The sequence below is a fragment of the Bombyx mandarina genome, chromosome 08, assembly GCF_030267445.1.
Source record: "Bombyx mandarina strain Sakado chromosome 08, ASM3026744v2".
Taxonomy (NCBI): Eukaryota; Metazoa; Arthropoda; class Insecta; order Lepidoptera; family Bombycidae; genus Bombyx; species Bombyx mandarina.
In genome coordinates, this window is record NC_143215.1 from 9,874,154 (window position 1) to 9,894,676 (window position 20,523).

At 35.8% G+C, this 20,523-nt stretch overlaps 1 protein-coding gene across 3 annotated transcripts in view; it reads left to right on the plus strand.

The window, feature by feature from the left end:
* Positions 1–20,523, plus strand: part of Duox (dual oxidase) — a 62,233-nt gene that overhangs the window by 35,725 nt on the left and 5,985 nt on the right. Inside the window, exons 4-23 of one of the 3 annotated variants that reach the window (XM_028183599.2) lie at positions 3,182–3,343; positions 3,874–4,061; positions 6,758–6,841; positions 7,244–7,358; positions 9,386–9,552; positions 9,930–10,166; positions 10,272–10,468; positions 11,033–11,166; positions 11,342–11,456; positions 12,341–12,542; positions 13,287–13,440; positions 14,548–14,717; positions 15,404–15,559; positions 16,498–16,644; positions 16,739–16,870; positions 17,107–17,310; positions 17,649–17,836; positions 18,292–18,559; positions 19,265–19,493; positions 19,953–20,170. In XM_028183599.2, the coding sequence (XP_028039400.2) occupies positions 3,182–3,343; positions 3,874–4,061; positions 6,758–6,841; positions 7,244–7,358; positions 9,386–9,552; positions 9,930–10,166; positions 10,272–10,468; positions 11,033–11,166; positions 11,342–11,456; positions 12,341–12,542; positions 13,287–13,440; positions 14,548–14,717; positions 15,404–15,559; positions 16,498–16,644; positions 16,739–16,870; positions 17,107–17,310; positions 17,649–17,836; positions 18,292–18,559; positions 19,265–19,493; positions 19,953–20,170 (3,467 nt within the window). Of the gene's footprint in view, positions 1–3,181; positions 3,344–3,873; positions 4,062–6,757; positions 6,874–7,243; positions 7,359–9,385; positions 9,553–9,929; positions 10,167–10,271; positions 10,469–11,032; positions 11,167–11,341; positions 11,457–12,340; positions 12,543–13,286; positions 13,441–14,547; positions 14,718–15,403; positions 15,560–16,497; positions 16,645–16,738; positions 16,871–17,106; positions 17,311–17,648; positions 17,837–18,291; positions 18,560–19,264; positions 19,494–19,952; positions 20,171–20,523 lie in introns of those variants that run through there. The other 2 variants (XM_089729470.1, XM_028183600.2) reach the window with 2 other exon arrangements.

Here is a 20,523-nt window from a genome sequence, read left to right on the forward strand (position 1 = left end):
TATGTAACCTTATTGAATTTAAAAACATAATGAAAACCTACTGTTTTTAGCATTTAATATTTCGTTTATTATTTTCGAAGTATCCTCAACGTTTTAGGAAGGATATTGTGGTTCTTTTTCGACCTAATCTCTCGTAACCTAAAAGGTTATTCCAACTACGCGCGGACGGATAGGTAAGCTCACGGGCTCAGCCTGAGAGTACTTGCCAACAGTAGTCATATCAAGCAGTGCTTCGCTGAATCCTCCACCGGATTGGAATCGCAAATCGATCGCAATCGAAGCGGTAGCTTCAAAATTATGTCCAAAACCCGAGGAAATCGAAGAAATTTCTTACATAAATATTTTTATTGAAACAACTTTCATTAAGCACTCTAATAGGCGTTTGTGATTTATTAAATTACATTATTTATTTATTTATTTATTTATGTACACACAAAAAGGAAGACATAGTACAGAGTAATAGGAAAATTATGTACAAAGGCACTGCTTATTTCTTTAAGAAATCTCTTCCAGCAGACCTGCGAGAGGATCATAAGAAGAATAATTAAAAGTGATGAGTGTGTGTAGAACAGCTAAAATAACAAATACAATGTGAAAATTTAAAAAAATTATGTGCATATAGTTTTCATTTTTATTGATATTTACAGATTATCAAAAATATTATTCATCAATCCTAACATCATAGCTCATACCTAAATGTTAAATATCCTGTCATAAAGTTATTACAAACATTCACAGCGCCATACTAATATTATTCTGTATCTACATGTCTATTTGTGAAACTTACGTATGAGTGAGTTTTGATTTCTCATTGGATATCGCATATAGTTGGTATCATGATAAAATGAATTTTAATGAAGTGTATAAGCATATCTCTCGGTCCATTTCACCGTTTGATTTGATGTCAATTAAATCAATTAATATTCGAGTTTGTCTTTTGTCTGTTGTCATGGCCAACTAGATCTAATCTCAGTTTACTTTGAATATACACGTGAAAGTATTTTTTTCCACTGTATTTACATCCGGGTTTTGCGTAATCCAATTTGAATTCCAATTGCATTTAGAATATTTTTTCATGTAGCTTTTATTACAGATGAACAAGCTTTAAAGATTCATGGCCACATACATGATTTTGAATCAATCTAATAAATTTAATGTTACTAGCAAGAATTATCTTTTTAAAGTGTAACTAAATAATCTCGGCCATGTTTCATTGTGTCTATCGTTAAATACAATAATTTATATATTATATAAAGATGAATTGCTGTTCGTTAGTCTCGCTAAATTCGAGAACGGCTGGACCGATTTGGCTAATTTTGGTCTTGAATTATTTGTTGTTGTCCAGAGAAGGTTTAAAAGGTGAATAAATATGAAAATGCTCAGAATTAAATAAAAATAACAATTTTGTTTTTCCTTTGATGTGTCCCCCGTCGGACGGATTCCTTTTGTTTGTTTTAAGTTTATTTTCTACAAAAGTTTAGGTATTTTATTTATCGATTGAGGCACTACGAAGTCTGCCGGGTCAGTTAGTATATTGATAAAAATGTCGTTTCTTGAAACAACTCACGCGGTATGCTAATGCACATGTATGTCAAGACAACATATAGTCGTACACAACTTTAATTCAATTAGTTAAACGATTCGCTTAACTATAAATAAACTATATATTTCTTTTTAAAGACTAAATAAGGTAATATAAGGTAGCATCACCTTTTTAAGGAAGCCTTTGTTAAGTAGTAGTGTCTGTCGTTCAAGAAAGTTAGCAACACCGTGTACCAGCACTTATTCTTCTTCTTCCTATTCGTACACTCTTGACAGAGTGGTCAGGGTCATGCATCGGTCGGATCCTGCGATACCGATGTTTTCGCGATGCGACGCTATGTGACACGGTGTTTCGCAGAATGAGAGCAATCATTTATGTTGCAGCGACTCACAGATTTTATGAAGTCGGTCCATCGTGTTGGAGATTGTCCGCGAGATCTTTTGCCCTCGACTTTCCCTTGCACCACCAACCGCTCAATAGAGTCCTCATTACGAGGAATGTGCCCGAAGAACTTGAGGATTCGTATTTGGACTGTTGACGATAGTCTCTCCTTGATGTTGAGCTCTTTCATGTTGGTACGTTGCGCGGTCCACGAAATTCTGAGGAGACGACATACACTTATACGTAACGGCATTTTTCAACATCATTTTCACCCACTTCATAATGTCCGAATAAATCAAAATTTAGCACACTGATCAAGGACTCATTAAAATATCATAATTTAAGCAGTGGGTTCCACTATACTGACCAGCATCTTTAAGATTAGCGTTTTTTACAAGAGACAGTGATGTCCTGTGCAAAGTACACGCTTGAGTTGCATACTAAGGCATGCATGACATAATATTTGAAACCTATAAGATTTTGAAACCTATAAGATTTTGTTTGTTCATAACCTTATTAATAGTAACAAAGCAAATAGTAGAATTAGATGAAAAAAAAATCACTTAACTTTTATCGCTTTAGAACGAATTTTTGACATTTCCAATTTATTTGTAGTTTGTCTAGCGATGCGTGCTTTTCTGTTTTTTCTAACTTTAATTATTATTTTTGTTCCTTTTTTTGACGTAACGAACACCCATATAATCCTAAAGAGCGACCAAACAAAAAAAACGAATGTATGGATAAGACATTATAACTGTATCTCAACATACACGAATTGGCTGACCCACAAGTACACACCAAGCCAATTAATATAAAGATTGCATCAGTTTTGACAGTTCACCGTAAAACTATGATCGATTGTAAACCACATATCGAGTGACACTGACTAACCACGCGAATTAAAGCTACTTTTACGGCTTAATCTCATAGATACTGCAGTGCTTAATCTCGCATATATCACTGTCATTATATTTTTTCCAACGGTTCGAGTTTTTGCAGTCACAGACGAGAAAATTTAACAACAATGAATCGAGATTAAGCCGCAGAAGTGGTTTTAATTGTGTCAACGGCACCCAAAAAGCGGAAAGAAATATGTTTTTATTAATTCCACTTTTATTATTTTGATATGAAGGAATACAGCTGCAATAATAATTTCACTAGAGTTTACGCAATCTGTTTGTTACATTTTTTAATTACACACGCTTACTGTGAACGTAATTACTTAATATTTTATTTATCTTTTAACATTGTCAACAGGCAGTCGATTGAATCGTAAAACTCCAGCGTCATACGCTGACGGCGTTTATATGATGGCCGGTCCTGAGAGACCTGGTGCCAGGACCCTTTCGAAGATCTTCATGAGGGGTCAGGATGGACTGCCCTCACTAACGAATAGAACAGCGCTACTTGCATTCTTCGGTGAGTAAGAAAAACAGCAAGATCATTTTGTTGTTTTAGTTAGATTAGACACGATTCGAGAAATCAGCATACCTATGTCTTTGCCGACCTTTTTTAAATGTGATAGATTAGCTAACGAGCTCAGGCTATTTATTGTCCATCCTTCGGTGAAAAATCCCTTAGTCAAAGAGAGAACTGAGTCTTTCTGGACCGACACAAATTAAACCAGCTAGGCTTGGCCGCTTTCTCAGTACAAACACCCATTGAGAGATATAAGATCGAAGTTCCAATTACAATGGCATGGCGAATATCCTAGACTCATCCGGTCGAAATAACCAACCCAGGTGAGCTCACGGTTCTTCTTTTACATTTATCGGCGTAAATAAACATTTAAGTCTTAAGTTAAAATAGTCTACTTCTAATCTTCATCTATTTTTGTGTATTATATATCAAAGCTACAATAATTAAAGTAGGACAAAATAAACACAGTGATTCACACACCCACACACACTTCAAGGATATAGCAAATATGAGACGGATCTTATTCTCAGGGCAAGTGGTGACTGGCGAGATTGTAATGGCCTCAGAGTCCGGATGTCCTATCGAGCATCATCGTATACCGGTCGATAAATGCGATCACATGTACGACTCGGAATGTCAAGGTGCCAAGTATATGCCCTTTTTGCGAGCTGCTTACGACCGCAATACTGGACAGAGTCCCAACAGCCCCCGGGAACAAGTGAGTCTTTTACTATATCTAACGATATTATACCATACCATACAACTATATTATACCGTACCGTTCCTAAAGTTTCTAAATGGAACATAAATGCATCATAATATGAAAGCAAGTGTTTCATCATGCAATCACCAGTTTATAGCAGTCCATTGATGGACATAGACTTCTCCAATTCCACACGTTTATCACACAAATCCAAGTGCTTAGTTTAGTTTAATTTAGGATACGCAGAGTCTGTTCTCTGTTACGCTACGCTGCACATCTGCTTAAGTTGTGCAAATTGTGTGTTTACTACGATTATATTGTTTTAATATTGCGCAGAGTACTTGATGTTTTGTTGCTCTTGTTAGGTGGACTTATTCCGGTACACCTGTTTGTAAAAGATTACCGAACTACAAATACATTACAATGTTAATGTCAGACATGAATTTCAAATAGTTTTTATTGTAATAATATGTATTTCTATCTCTCCAGCCTAAAGATAAGCTTTAGAGAAAATCACCTAAACATTTTTCCGCTCTAATGATTTGGATCAAGCTTTTTATTATACATTATTGTGTATAATGTTTGTTTAAAAAGTGATTTAATGCAATTAAATATTTCCATAAAAATGCGATTGTAGACATACGAGATACATATGATACGAAATAGATCCATACTGAAAACTGTAAACTTTATGTGTAGGCTGAAAAAAAAAAAAAACTGAAAACTTAATGCGTTACAAAATAATGTCAATGATAACTACAAAAATGTCTATAAAAAACTACATTTTAATATAAAAAAATATTTCCTCTTTATTGTGAAATTTGGAAAATTATTTTTGACCTAGACATAACTATAAATATTTAATAGCTACTACTTCTAACGCTTCAGGCTTTTACGAGTTATCTTGTCATAAATGCGGTGAACAGAGAAACCTAACCGAGGCATTATTCATTGGTGATAAATTTAAACTACTTCCTTTTATGAAAAGTTGATTAATCACTTCTGATTGATGAACATTTGTTTCGTTATCAATCTCTCCCAACGAACTATGTAATGAGGACTTTCACTTTCAAACATAAAATAAAACTCATAATATATAAAACTGGTACCTTATCGATAAAAATAAAAGAACGTAAGTAGCCAAAAATCATATAATCATCAATTTTCTTCGGATCCCAATATACCATTTCCGTGCCGCAGCTACTGCTACGTATCTACCGCTGTCCTGCTAATCTAGAAATATCTTAGCGAAATCTATTCGAACAATTTTAAATACAATCATTAAACACCTTAAGAACATTAAAATTCTTATAACCATGGTTTAATACTGCCAATTAAAATATTATACGGCTATCATTTGCCACTTTAGTTCGAATGTAACTAAATACTTACTACAATATTCAGTGCATGATACGACCAACATACAGGAAACATAAACATAATTAAAACTTCTTTTACGGTTTAATCTCGTGTTTTTAATGTACATATTATTATTTCCGACGTTTCATATTCTTTACAGTTTTCGTGGTCACCGACGATGAAAACTGTAAAGTGTGCATGATACGACCAACATACAGGAAACAAACATAATTAAAACTTCTTTTACGGTTTAATCTCGTGTTTTTAATGTACATATTATTATTTCCGACGTTTCATATTCTTTACAGTTTTCGTGGTCACCGACGATGAAAACTGTAAAATAAACCGTAAATTTAGTTTTAATTAGGTATAAGACAGACAAAAACTACAAAAATACTAAGTAACACAAAATGAAGGAATCCCAAAATTTTATAATAAAGTTTACGTAAAAATGTATATTTTTTTAACTCTTTAAAAAAATTCTAAGTTTTTAAAAGATTTGTCTGGAATCATTACACATGTAGTTAATGGCCAATAAGCTCGCATTTCCACGCATTCCAATAATTGTAACGATCGATTTCTCGCTACAAGTGTAAAATATTCTTCTAAGTAATATTCACTGTATTTGGGCATCTAGTTACGCAGTATGTACACATATAGGTATGTATGTATGTATACCAATGGATCGTAATATAAAACATGATCTAACCACTTACTTACAAACCGTGTTCGGTGAAGGCTGAATACCTAGCAATAAAACTGAATAGTCGAACGTAACCTAGATACACCCAACACACGAATGTAGTAATCGCTATTCTACAAATATGTCCCTACGTTCAAGCCTTACCTTAAACTCACAGCGACAGCTTTTAAGAATGCTAATCACCGTTTAATTGCAGAGCCTCTGAATCAATACCGTACAAAAAACGCAGTGCGTGTCTGAACTTTAATATAATACCCTTCTCAATCAATTAGATATGACGGCAAACAGATCCGCGTACAATAGAACCGCATCGCCACTTACCAATTATTATTTGTTCATAATTTGAACGGTCAATAAGTGATTACGAAATATAAGCCTTGAATAATAGACGGCTTTTGAATGTGAGAACAAAGCAGATACTTATACTACCGATTGTTCGTGTAAAAGTTTATTAATAATCAATTTTATATATCACATTATTTTTACGACTCGTTGGTTAGTTAGGCTTTCACGAAGTTTCAAATAGTTTATAGTCTATCGTGATGACGAAAACCATAAATTAATCACTTGTTTCAGATTTCTATAAAGTGAGCACTCATTAAATCTGTAAACTACTGATTTACTGAAGTTTTTTACGTTTTTGTTGTAGATAAATCAGATGACTTCGTGGATTGACGGGAGCTTCGTGTACAGCACGAGTGAGGCATGGGTGAATGCAATGAGGTCATTTCAGGTGCCACCCCGCAGCCACGCCTGCCTCTTTACGTACTTTCTTCTACATCTACTATGCGAATATGTTTATTTTCAATTGATACAATGTTATTCTATCAATCTGATACGAAGTACATTTTTGTGATTTACATTCACAAATTAAATATTCAATAATTAATTTAAATCAGCTCATTTTTTATCTTAATTACTTTTGATAAGATCATATTCGTTAATTTTAATGATTAATATGACTTAATTTTGTTATGTTAACAAAATAAAATTTAAAATTTACTACATAAATTATCTTGAAAAAAAAATAATATGTTACTTGCGATCTAATTACGCTTTCGAAGTTAAAACATTTTTTGACAATATAGACAATTTGAGACATGATTAATAAATGGTATTATAATACTTTAAATAGAACGGAAGCTTCGCCAGTGACGGAGGGATGCCACTACGGAACACAAAGAGGGTACCGCTTTTCAACAACCCCGTGCCGCATTACATGAGGATGCTTAGCCCAGAAAGGTTATTTTGTAAGTTTAAATATATTTTATTTTATAGACAGACAGTGAAGTCTTCACAACAACGTCATTACCACGTTAGACAGCGTAAATTTCACCATCATTTAAAGATATAATTGCATACGGCTATCTCATTTATTAAACCACAACGCTAAACCATCTTCTTTTTCTCCACCTTATCCCACTAGGTATGATCGACTACTTTTTCTACAGCTTTCTACAACTAATTTTTTTCTTCCATTCTGTTCTATCAGCCGTCATCTCAACACTCACTCCTCTCTCTCTCACATTTCGTCATTCACACACTCCATCCATGTCTCCTTCGGTCGACCTCTTCCCCCTCTACCTTGCATTACCATTTCCATACATATCCTAGTCACATGCATCTTCTCTCTACGCATCACATGTCCATACCACGCTAAGCATCGCAGAAGAAATAAAAATGAATACTAGTGTTTGTTTACCATAATAATTGTTTTTGGGCGATAACTGAAGAGCGCTAGATACCTGTGTTGTCAGTAGGCACAAACCAAAATAGGTTCCCGTAAATTAAATTCGATAAGAATAAAATATTAAAAATATACACAGTAACTCTTACTCTGGATTAATATAAAATAGGTTTTAAATAAGATTGAATGAAACTTTATTTGAATCTTGAGCATTGCCGAGCCGTATCTCAAAACCTAAATAACCTTTAACAACCATCTCATTAATTCGTGTCATTTCTACTTAATCAATCATACATGGGCATGAGTTATGCATTTCGTTTGTATAATTCATAAGTACAATACCACAAAATTGAATAAACATGCGTTTAAGAACATTGACCTAACTAATCAACAAACCGTTGCAAAAAAAGCAATGCATTATAAGTATCAGATACGCAACTTGTACTTAATTCTGTTTAAATTATACTTGTAAGTACTTTAAGAACATACGATAAGATCTTTAAAAATCTAACGTAATTGTTATATTTTCTCGCAACGTAGATTTGTGGATAAGGTTGCTCCCTTTTTTTTAATTAAAATATTTTATTGTGATAAAACGCAATCTGTCACATCACTCACTATAATCTCTAATTCCATTTTTGCACTTGTACGAGAACAAAGGTTGGCTTAAAAAAGTGATTAAATGTAGTATGTATGTAGGTAGTGTATTCACAGTATAGGTAGTGTAGTGTATTTAGTCATCACTAGACGGACTAGCAACTCGTTCACCAGTTAAGGTTAGAAATTTACTACTATTTTTGAAATCATCACTGGTGGTAGGACCTCTTGGGAGTCCGCGCGGGTAGGTACCACCACCCCGCCTATTTCCGCCGTGAAGCAGTAATGCGTTTCGGTTCGAAGGGTGGGGTAGCCGTTGTAACTATACTGAGACCTTAGAACTTATATCTCGAGGTGGGTGGCGCATTTACGTTGTAGATGTGTATGGGCTCCAGTAACCACTTAACATCAGGTGGGCTGTGAGCTCGTCCATCCATCTAAGCTATAAAAAAAAATTTGATTTTTTTTAATCATATTTTAGTATTTTCTTCGGTTTTCGCAAGTAGCAAACATAATTAAAACTACTTTACGTTACGTACTTAAAATATCGTGTTTACTATTTTCATTAAATAATCTCCGAAGTTTCGAATACCTTACAATTTTCGTAATCACGGACGATTTTTATTACCAAAATTACATATAGTTATAATCGACGTAAGTTCTGAGGAAAGAGTTTGAGATCTCGTTGAATATGTAAATTGGCTCTTGTATCCTTCAAAGCGATTAGAAAAATTACTTACCAGTATCTCTGTCAATAATAGTCATTCCAATTTAGTAACTATGCATTTTGGGAGCTTCGAAATGTAACAATGATGTTAGGTCCAACCTCGTCGTGTCGTCCTATAGGGGCATAAAACGAGCCACGAGAAGTCTCTCTCTGCCCGGGTAATTGTTAGTGCTAAATGAATAGTTACGTTTTTATACGATATTGTGGACGCCAAAGATTTATGGAACAATCGAGAATCTAAAACCAAAACTTACTCCATTTTCAAGTACTAGGAGATCCACGTACCAATCAAAATCCAGCAATGGTGAGCTTCGGCATACTGCTGTTCCGCTGGCACAACGTCGTCGCAGCTCGAGTACACAAACAGCATCCGGACTGGAGCGACGAACAACTGTTCCAGAGAGCGCGGAGGATTGTCATAGCCAGTTTGCAAGTATGAGCAAAGTTTCACCAACTTACATTTTTATTGATGGTTTCCAATTAACTCACGTCTCAACTGATAATATTACAGACATCACACAATATTCAAATTATGTCAACGAATAATACTCATACTTTAGTCGTCTGTAACTACGAAAAATGTAAAGTTACGTCAGAAATAACATAATGACAATAAGTTTACAATTAGAAGCTTAGTTGTTCTATAAGCCACAAAACGAATAAAAATAGAATATAAAAAACATTTATTTAAAAAAAAGGCATTTAAAAAAATAATAGGCGACTAAACGGCATTTACTGTTCTTCTTTAAAGGAGGTTAAAAAAAATACCTAACAATAGGCAGCAGAAAAACAATAATGCTTTGATTTTAGAACATCATTTTGTATGAATACGTGCCAGCGTTCCTCGGAGCAGCGCTTCCGCCTTACGAAGGTTACAAGCCGGAAGTAGCTCCGGGAGTGACCCACGAGTTCGCCGTAGCAGCATTTAGATTCGGCCATACATTAGTGCCACCAGCTATTCTACTTAGAAATAGGAAATGCGGTTACGGCAGAGCGCCGGGAGGACATGACGCTATTAGATTGTGTCAGACATGGTGGGACGGAAATGTAAGTGTAGTTTAATTATTCAAATGTTACTTTATTAGAGTTTGCTAGTTTTAATTGCAGAAGGGTTAAAGTATGAGTTTTTAATGGTTCGTTTTTATTTCTCAGGACGTTATGTCACAAGTTCCACTAGAAGAAGTTTTGATGGGGATGGCCTCACAACTATCCGAGAGAGAGGACGCTCTACTCTGTTCCGATGTACGAGATAATTTGTTCGGTCCCATGGAATTTTCTAGACGAGACCTTGGCGCTTTAAATATAATGAGAGGAAGAGACAATGGTGTTCCAGATTATAATACAGTTAGGTAAGATTGCAATTGTGTGGTTGGTAAACTGACTCACGTTTTACTGGTTGTTGAACACATTGATCCGTCACGGATAATTACTGTCACTCTGCTTATTTCTGATGTGCGTTTGCCGTCTGTGTGTCGTCTTATTTATGTTAATCATGCGTTTCGGTTCGAAATATGAGACAGCTGTTGTACTATAAAACTGAGATTCAGAACGTTGTCTCGAGATGGGTGGCGACATTTACGTTGATGATGTCTATGGGCTCCGATAACCACTTAGTACCGGGTGGACCTTGATCTTTTCTATCCATCTAATCAATTTAAAAAAAAAAAAAATCAAATATAAAACCTTACCTGACGTGCCGATCATAACTATAGAATTTTGAAACTCAATTGGATTAATTGTTTATAGAATAGAGAACGAATATAAGAATAATAATTTGTTGTATTATTTAAAATAAGCGCTTTACGATTACCGTTTCTTTTGTGATTAGTTTAGAAAGTCAATTGCATGAAAAAAACTCCCTTAACAAAGTCGTAACGGAATCTGAACTAGGTCTCGCTAAATTATCTTTCCAGGGAATACTTCGGCCTACGAAAAATAAAGACATTCAACGAAATAAATCCTGAACTGTTCGAGAAAAATCCTGATCTATTACAAAAATTAGTCCAAATTTACAACGGAGACGTCGATAACATAGATGTTTATATCGGTAACAAGAAATTAAATTATTAATTATTTTTTTTAAATTTTCTAAACTATACTAAAATCACTTACGTTATTTAATACATACATATATTTTACATAAAATATATTACTGTGTATAAAATATGATGAATAGATTAATGAATATTTATGTTTTGGTTAAAATTTTATTAATATGACAGGCGGGATGCTGGAGTCTAATGGACATCCGGGTGAATTGTTTAGAGCCATTATAATAGATCAATTTACAAGAATACGAGATTCTGATCGATTTTGGTTCGAAAATGACAAGAACGGGTAAGTTCTAGAATTAAAGCCAGTTTTAATGAAAGTTAATTTATATATCGACGCTTGAAAGGCAAACGTGACTAAACGACAATGCGTGAACTTTACAGTAGACTAATTTAAAGTTGAAATACCTGAAAAAAATAAATATTTTAACGAATCTAGCTGTAGGATTGAAATGATTTTAATAGGCCTAGAAATATATTTTTTTTGCGCATCGAATATGGTTATTGCCTATCATTTATGTACAAAGCAGTTATTGTCGCTTAGTCACGTTTGCCTTTCAAGCGTCGATATGTATTATATATAGAAAATAGATAAAGACAAAACAGTAAAGTTCCACATTCTCCTCTGTTTATCAACGGATATAATTATCTATTTATTCATTTTGTAACTTTGACGATTTTTTTAAGCCAACGAAAAAATTTCATATTTCAAATATGAAATTGAAATCTTGCGGTTTCAATGATTTTATCTAACGTTACACGAAAACTAGTACTTGAACAATTTACATATTTCTCTATTATCGCCTTCAAGAAATTAATAATTTGATACAATGAATACTTAAAATATTGAACTGGTCGCTAAATTTTAAAAAGGTGAAATGGACTATAGTGTAGTTTGAACTCATTATTTCAATTAAACATAATTTTCATAATCAAACTTCACACTTATTAGCAATGTGTGAAGACAGGCGCAGTATGCAAAACTAGCAAAGAAGTAAACAAAATAATATAGCAGGATGTACAATTAGTCTTAGTTCGAAGGACGCTTCGCCAAATATACAATAGAATTGAAATTTCGACCTCACACCTCAAGCTTGGTCAAGATGTGACTTCTATGGGCTCTGGTATCCACATTTTGACAAACCATTGTATACAACATCGTCATTCCAGTATATTCACTCCTCGAGATATAGAAGAGCTTCGTCGTATAACTCTATGGGATATAATAGTGAACAGTACAGCAATAGGTGCCAAAGACATACAAAGGGACGTGTTCCATTGGCGAGCGGGTGACCCGTGTCCACAACCATACCAACTGAACGCTTCCAAACTTCCACCCTGCAAATATTTGAAGGGCTACGATTATTTTGAGGTAGGTCTTTTAATGACTGACAGACAAGCAAATCGTTTAAACACAAAATTTTACATTAACAATTTTAAAATTAAAACGTATCGTTGTTATCATACCAATATTTGCTGTTTATAAAAGCTATATTTTCAGATACTGAATACGTAGAAGTAATAACGTAGCTTCGGTTCGCAGACTAATCATAATGTTGAAAAATATCCTCTCATATTGGTTTGACAATCATGATATATGGTACTATATTACAACATGTTTCTATTGACTTAAATTAAAATGTATTTTAAATATTTAATAAAACAAAATTGGTTATATTATGGTTAAATTTCTGTAGAGCTTGTACGCGATAATCGCTACAAAGACCAATTATTATTATGCTGTGAGACGATCTAACATCAGCTTAATTATAATAAAAATAAAAAAAATATTTCTTAGATGGGTGAACGAGCTCACAGCCCACCTGGTGCTAAGTGGTTACTGGAGCCCATAGATATCTACAACGAACATGCGCCACCCACCTTGAGATATAAGTTCTAAGTTCTCAGTATAGTTACAACGACTGCCCCGCCCTTCAAACCGAAACGCATTACTGCTTCACGGCAGAAATAGGGTGGCGGTACCTACCCGTGCGGACTCACAAGAGGTCCTATACCACCAGTAAAATATAAAGGAACGCCATTTTAAAAATGTTTTCTCGTCGGGTAGAATCTTTTTTTTTGTAAATTAAATTAGACCTTCGACTTTATTTTTCAGGGAAACGAATTCGCCTACATCTACATCTGTTTGATATTAGTTTTCGTTCCCATATTATGCGCCGGAGCTGGTTACGGGGTTGTGAAGCTACAGAACAGTCGCAGACGGCGTTTGAAGATTCAGCAAGAACATCTTAAAAATGCTCAATGTAAAGGTAGGAAGGAGTACCAAGCAAAGTTATAGTTTTCATTGTGTAGTGGAGAAATGAACTTACAATTAACTGAATGACAAGTGTTAACAACAACTGATAGATATACGAACGCATGACTGCTACACAGCAGAAATAGATGCCATCAATAAAAAAGTAGAATGGTTTTATTACCCCTATATTTTTATGTGCCCTTCAGTACCTACAATTAGTGGTACTAAAAATAGCAAGAATTTTTCATAAAGGAGAATGTATTACATAAATGAAGTCTACATTATTAGTGCACTATAAGCAAGGGAAGGTAAGCATGTGGCGGTAGCTATCATGGACCAAAAGATGCCTGAATCTCGCTAACGATATTTTCTTAATAAACTTACATGTATACATGTTTACAACTACAACATTCGAGCTGTGGGATAACCAAGCAATATCACCCACTTGGTGGAAGATCTTCGCTTTGTTGCTGTTCCCAAAAAAATAGTAATTAACTCCAATGATTTGTTGGTTTGGTAGGACCTTGAACAGCTGTTTCTGTAGGCAACTGATAAGAACAAGTTTGCTTTAGCCACGATAAACCTCTAGCAGTGGAGACGTAGCTGGATATAGCTATTGTATATCCAATAGACTATTAAGAAGCCAAGCAGATTAGTGAAGAATCCTATGATCAATGAAATATGTGATTTTAATTAAGCTTTTTAATCTGTTGAGATAATTTCAATTTTTTTTTGCTTAGTTGGTTATTCGAGCTCATGATCCATCTGGTGTTAAGTGGTTACAGGAGCTCATAGATACTTACGACGTAAATTCCGCCACCCACCTCGAGACATGAGTACTTAGATCTCAGTTTTTACAGTACCATTATGAGTATGCCACATAGGTCAACTCGAAAGATTTGTACTTCTCCATTTTCTGTTCATAGGAGGGAAAGTAACCTCGCCCAACTTTAAACTTACCGCTGTCACTAAATTCTCACCCAATTTCTCAATCCCAAAAAAAAACGATAGCAGCTTTAAGGCAAACCGACCGAACTGCAACGGTCATTATATATAAATATATGTTCGTTATATATGTTCATTATAATTCAGAGGAGTATAAGTCGTCAACTGTTCGTAGGTTCAGTCGATAAAATGGTCTGTCGAGAATGGGTCCACGCGTCACACAAGAGACTTGTAAAGCTACGGCTTGGTCCAGAGTCAGCCTTGCACGTGACAGATCGCAAGGGAGAAAAGCTACGGACGCTGCCGTTGGATCACACTGATCAGCTTACCGTAGTTGAAAGTCAGGTGTGTACTACATTTTTACCATTTCAAGATAGACAGCGAATGTACTGATGGAAGAACCAGTGTACGACCGGCGAGGTGTCAAGTTATTACCGAATATGAAATGCCACTACGCAGCTCTAGAAACGATTTCTAAGACTCGATGCTATAATAAAACACCTGTTCTATCCTTCAAATTAAGTACTTTGCCACGGTAACTCAAAAAGATGTGATACAATGCCCGACAGTAAAAATAGTACACGAAATCCTAACAGTCCGATCGAACACTACTGCACTCCAACAACTAACAATCGTTACATAGGTAGTGTGCGACAGAGATAACGGTCCACGATTGTCTCTTTCCAAAGGTCGATAGGCAATATTTATCGCACGGTACTGTACACATTTTTTTTTTTTATTGCTTAAATGGGTTGACGAGCTCACAGCCCACCTGATATTATGTGGTTACTGGAGCCCATAGACATCTACAGCGTAAATGCCGCCACCCACCTTGAGATATGAGTTCTAAGGTATAGTTACAACGGCTGCCCCACCCTTGAAACCGAAACGGCTTACTGCTTCACGGCAGAAGTAGGCAGGGTGGTGGTACCTACCCGTGCGGACTCACAAGAGGTCCTTTATTATCATTTATAAACTGCATACTTTAATTTCTAAACTCCAATTTCTCACTGTTTTACTTCGAATTTCAGGAAGGTCGGAACAACAAACGTCCCCTCGTCCTCGTACGAGTCCCTCGGGAACATGACTTAGTGCTTGAAATGGACTCCATCGCATCTCGGCGCAAGTTTTTAGTCAAACTAGACACTTTCCTGGCGCAGCACAAGAAAGCGTTGAATCTTACTCAGGTAAAAACAGTACATGCAGTATAAATATGCTCTTCGAATTTCGCGAATCGTAGCCATAATAGACAACCAATGAAGTGGAACGACAACCTAATCAAAATAGCTGATAATAACTGCCTATGAAAGGCAAGAGACCGAAAAGAATAGAGTTCATATGAAGAGACCTACACTGGGTGGACAAGGGTGGCAGAAGAAATTTAATTAAAGATACTTTAAATGTTTAATTTCGTGGTTTTGTTTATTTTCAAAATATTATTTTCGACACTTCGGATACGTAAAGAGAAGCTTATGTAACACCGGGATCCTCTTGTCATGAAGATGAAAACCTGAGTCCAACAAACTGACAGACCTCAACTAAAGACCAGTACTTTTTGTTCGTTGCTTATGAAACGAAAGATCTAGAAATATTTTTTACAGAAAAGCAGACATTAGTTAGTAAAATAATCAATTGTCGCGGTATAAAACCTAAATCTTTCGTGACCAAAGCTATAAAGTATTGGAGTCGTCCGTAATAAAATAATGTTAATAATAAAAACGCAAAATTAAACCGTAAGACTCATTTTAATTAAATACACGTCATTTTAATTACTAAAATACTACACTTACTAATAGTACCTACTACGATCTTTGACTTATTTGTAAATAATAGTTTAAAAATACTAACAAAATACGCTTTTATAGAAAATCCAACTAATTAATTCAATTTTATTAAAAAAAAAATTCTATTTTTAGTTGGATTTTCTATAATAGCGTATTTTGTTAGTTTTTTAAACTACTATTTATTTTTCATTTTTTAGTTGAATTTAAATTTTTTCAATTATTTTTTTAATATTGAATTGTCATCGGTCCTTAATAAGTATACCAAATTTCGAGTTAATCCAACGTTAGGAAGGGGGTCAAAATCAATACGTCTGAAGCTAATAAAAGCGTATTAAAAATAGGGACTGCGTGAACAAATTTTGGCTACAGCTGAAACAAGGGAGCGTCGACAACGCAAATTAGAACATTTCTTCAGAGAAGCCTACGCTATAACATTTGGCCTTGCGCCTGGAGAAAAGCGGAGGAGGTCTGAAGATGCCGACCCTGAGGTAAATATTTCGTTTAGAAATGTGCTGACAGAATACTAAAAAAACAGAAATATAAACGCTAACGTCCTCAAAATACTTTACCTGATTGTTCCAGTCGATAGTTATGAGAACGTCACTATCAAAAAGCGAATTTGCTAGTGCCCTTGGTATGAAAGGAGACGCAGTCTTCGTCAAAAAAATGTTCAATATCGTCGACAAAGATGGCGACGGCAGGATTTCTTTTCAGGTACGTTTTTAACTGATTTTGAAAAGGCAGGATTTTGATTACCTTCTATTTAAGCACCACCAAGTTCCATTCCATCAATTACTTCGGCTAAACGCCGATCATGACAACAAAACGTCTGATAATATACTCTAAAGTCATTAATGCAGCGATGATCTAGATTTGCCCAATGCTATGTAAGAACAAATTGCCAAAGGCCCCTTCATAGTTATAACATGTTACCGCTTTGCAATTTCCAGGAGTTCCTTGATACTGTAGTCCTATTCTCTCGAGGAGCTACAGACGATAAGCTTCGAATAATATTTGATATGTGCGACAACGATAGAAACGGTGTTATCGATAAAGGCGAACTGAGCGAGATGCTGAGGTCGCTCGTGGAAATAGCAAGAACTACCTCACTGAGAGATGAACATGTCACTGAACTGATTGACGGAATGTTTTCTGTAAGTGCCAAATTAGAAATTAAAGGTTTTGATTATTTTGTTATCTATTTAAGGAAATAAAAAGGTTCTCTTCTATTGGCATAGTAAAACAAAGATAAAACTTTACATGAATGACTATGAATTCAGATTATCATGTGATTTGGATTTAGTTAGATAATAAATAGTTTATAAAAAATATAGTTATTAGTAAGATGTATAGGTATCAAGAAAATTCTAATTCTTGTTGGCTTAAGCTGAAAATGCCTTCTTTGCTGAAATACTAAAAATGTACGAAACAAAGAACAATTTCTTTGCGTACTCTGGCATGGTAAGTAGATTTGAATCATTCTGGCTTTCAGGATGCCGGACTTCAACACAAAGACCATTTGACCTACTCCGATTTCAAGCTGATGATGAAAGAATATAAAGGAGAGTTCGTGGCCATAGGTCTAGATTGTAAAGGTGCTAAGCAAAATTTCCTCGACACATCAACGAACGTTGCAAGAATGACCAGCTTCCATATTGAGCCTTCCATGGAACAGACCAGGTATCATCTCCAAATCCATCTCCAATGTCCGGTGGTAGGACCTCTTGTGAGTCCGCACGGGTATGTACCACCACCCTGCCTATTTCTGCCGTGAAGCAATAATGCGTTTCGGTTTGAAGGGTGGGGCAGCCGTTGTAACTATACTGAAGACCTTAGAACTTATATCTCAAGGTGGGTGGCGCATTTACGTCGTAGATGTCTATGGGTTCCAGTAACTACTTCACGCCAGGTTGGCTGTGAGCTCGTCCACCCACCTAAGCAATAAATGAATTTCATTGACAGTAGATGTTGATCGACTTTCTGATCAACAAAAAGTACTAAAATATATCACAAAAAGACACCTTCTACATACGAAAATATCTCAAGACCATATTTTTTTAAATGCCATATTTAATCATTCTTAGCTAATGTAAACACAGTTTTCCCGAGACCTACAATTTGTGGTGTGATTTCAGGCATTGGCTCCTATTAAAATGGGATTACTTAACAACATTCTTGGAAGAAAACAGGCAAAATATATTTTATCTTTTCATTTTCTACGTTGTGACCATAGGCCTGTTTGTAGAAAGGTTCGCCCACTATTCGTTTATGTCGGAACATCTAGACTTGCGTCATATTATGGGAGTCGGTATCGCCATCACCAGAGGATCGGCCGCCTCTTTGTCTTTTTGCTATAGTCTACTGTTATTGACGATGTCCAGGAATCTTTTAACGAAATTGAAGGTGGGTAAATTATAAAAAAAACAGTTTACAATCTAAATTTAAATTTCGAATAAACTAAACTTGACTGAAACACAAACTTCTCATTACTTGGTCAAAAAGTAAACAATTCTGATGATAAGTTTTATAGATTTTTATTGCCTAGTTGGATGAACGAGCTGTCAGCCCACCTGATGCTTAATGGTTATCGGGGGCCGTAGACATCCACAATTTAAATGCCGCCACCAACATTGAGACATGAGTTCTAAGGCCTCAGTTTTTACAGTACGAGTACAACGGCAGCCCCTCTCTTCAAACCGATACGCATTACTGCTTCACAGCAGAAATAGTCAAGGTGGTGGTACTTACCCGTATGTTATACCTAAATGTTCTACCACCAGTAATTCCGCAAATTATAATTTTTGCGGGTTTGATTTTTATCACACGATATTATTCCTTCACCGTGGAAGTCAATCAATCAAGGCAAGCGCTAAGAGAAGTCGTAGGCTAGTTAAAACCTCTATAACTGGCTATGTGGAGAAATCATGCACTCTGATAAAAGAGTGTACGCGTCTTAAATAGCATCGTTCTCCAGATGAGCACACACACAAACACACACGATAGGTTAAGTGTTAAATCGTCACCAGTGCGCGTAAGCATTATGCCTTAAACGCAGCCATTAATAAGATCGAAATAGCAATAAAAAATACCTGTATTCTTCTGTACCAGGAATTCAGTATCCAACAATACATACCTCTGGACTCGAGCATCCAGTTTCACAAGATCGTGGCCTGTACGGCTCTATTCTTTTCCTTGCTGCACACCGCCGGTCATATGGTCAACTTCTACCACGTGTCCACACAGCCCGTCGAGAACCTTCGGTGTTTGACCAAAGAAGTACATTTTACATCCGACTTCAGGCCTGGCATCACCTACTGGGTATTCCAGACTGTTACTGGTAAATTCTATTGGTTTCTTATTCTTTTTTTTACGCTTTGGTTTTTCAGTTAACTTTTTTGTTTAAAACAATAGAGAATGATCTCATATAGTCTCAAAGTAAATGGCGGCATTCCATTTGCGATGTTTTAGGTTTTAACGCTGGAGGATGTTGTGAGTTTTTTTTCCTACCTAGCCTTGAGAGGATATTTCAACTTCTCCTAGACGTGTAGGTGAACTCACGGGGCTCAAACCGGAGTGTTGCTAACACTGGCCCTAGCAAGAGCAGTGCTTCGCAGAATCTACCGCCGGTTCGGAAACACGACCCACTAAGAAGATCCGGCGAGAAACTCAGTGGGCAATGTTGTGAGATCGTTCTCCTATTGCAATAAATAAAAAAGTTTGAAAATTTTCAACATTTGATAAATAGTTACGTCACTACGTATCGTCTATGTTAATTATAAGTCTTGTGCATTTGCAGGTGTAAGTGGGGTGCTGTTATTCGTGATTATGTGTATAATATTCGTATTTGCACACCCCGTGATCCGTAAACGCGCGTACCCATGGTTCTGGCGCGCTCACTCGCTGCACGTCGCGCTCTACGCGCTGTGCTTAGTCCACGGACTCGCTCGCCTTACCGGAGCTCCTAGGTTCTGGATATTCTTCCTTGGACCGGCTATCATATACACTCTGGATAAGGTAAGTTCTTTGCTGGTATCGCAGTGACGTGAACGATTAAGAAACCAGAGGTCACACACCACAAAAACTAAATGGCGCTGTTCAGTTATAGATTACAGATCAGTTCAGATTACATTACATTCTAGTAACAGGTTTTTTATAACTCACCGCCCACCCAATGAGAAACGGTTAATAGAGTCTACGGAAATTTCAACAGCCGTGGCGTAGATTTCGCTGTTATTTACGCAAGACAACCGGGATAAAACCAATGTGAGAAGTCGCTCAGTAAAGCACGTAAAGAGCGTCATATGTCTTAATACAATTTTAGAGCACTTTAACTTGTGTTAAGTGGTTACCAGAATCAATAGACATCA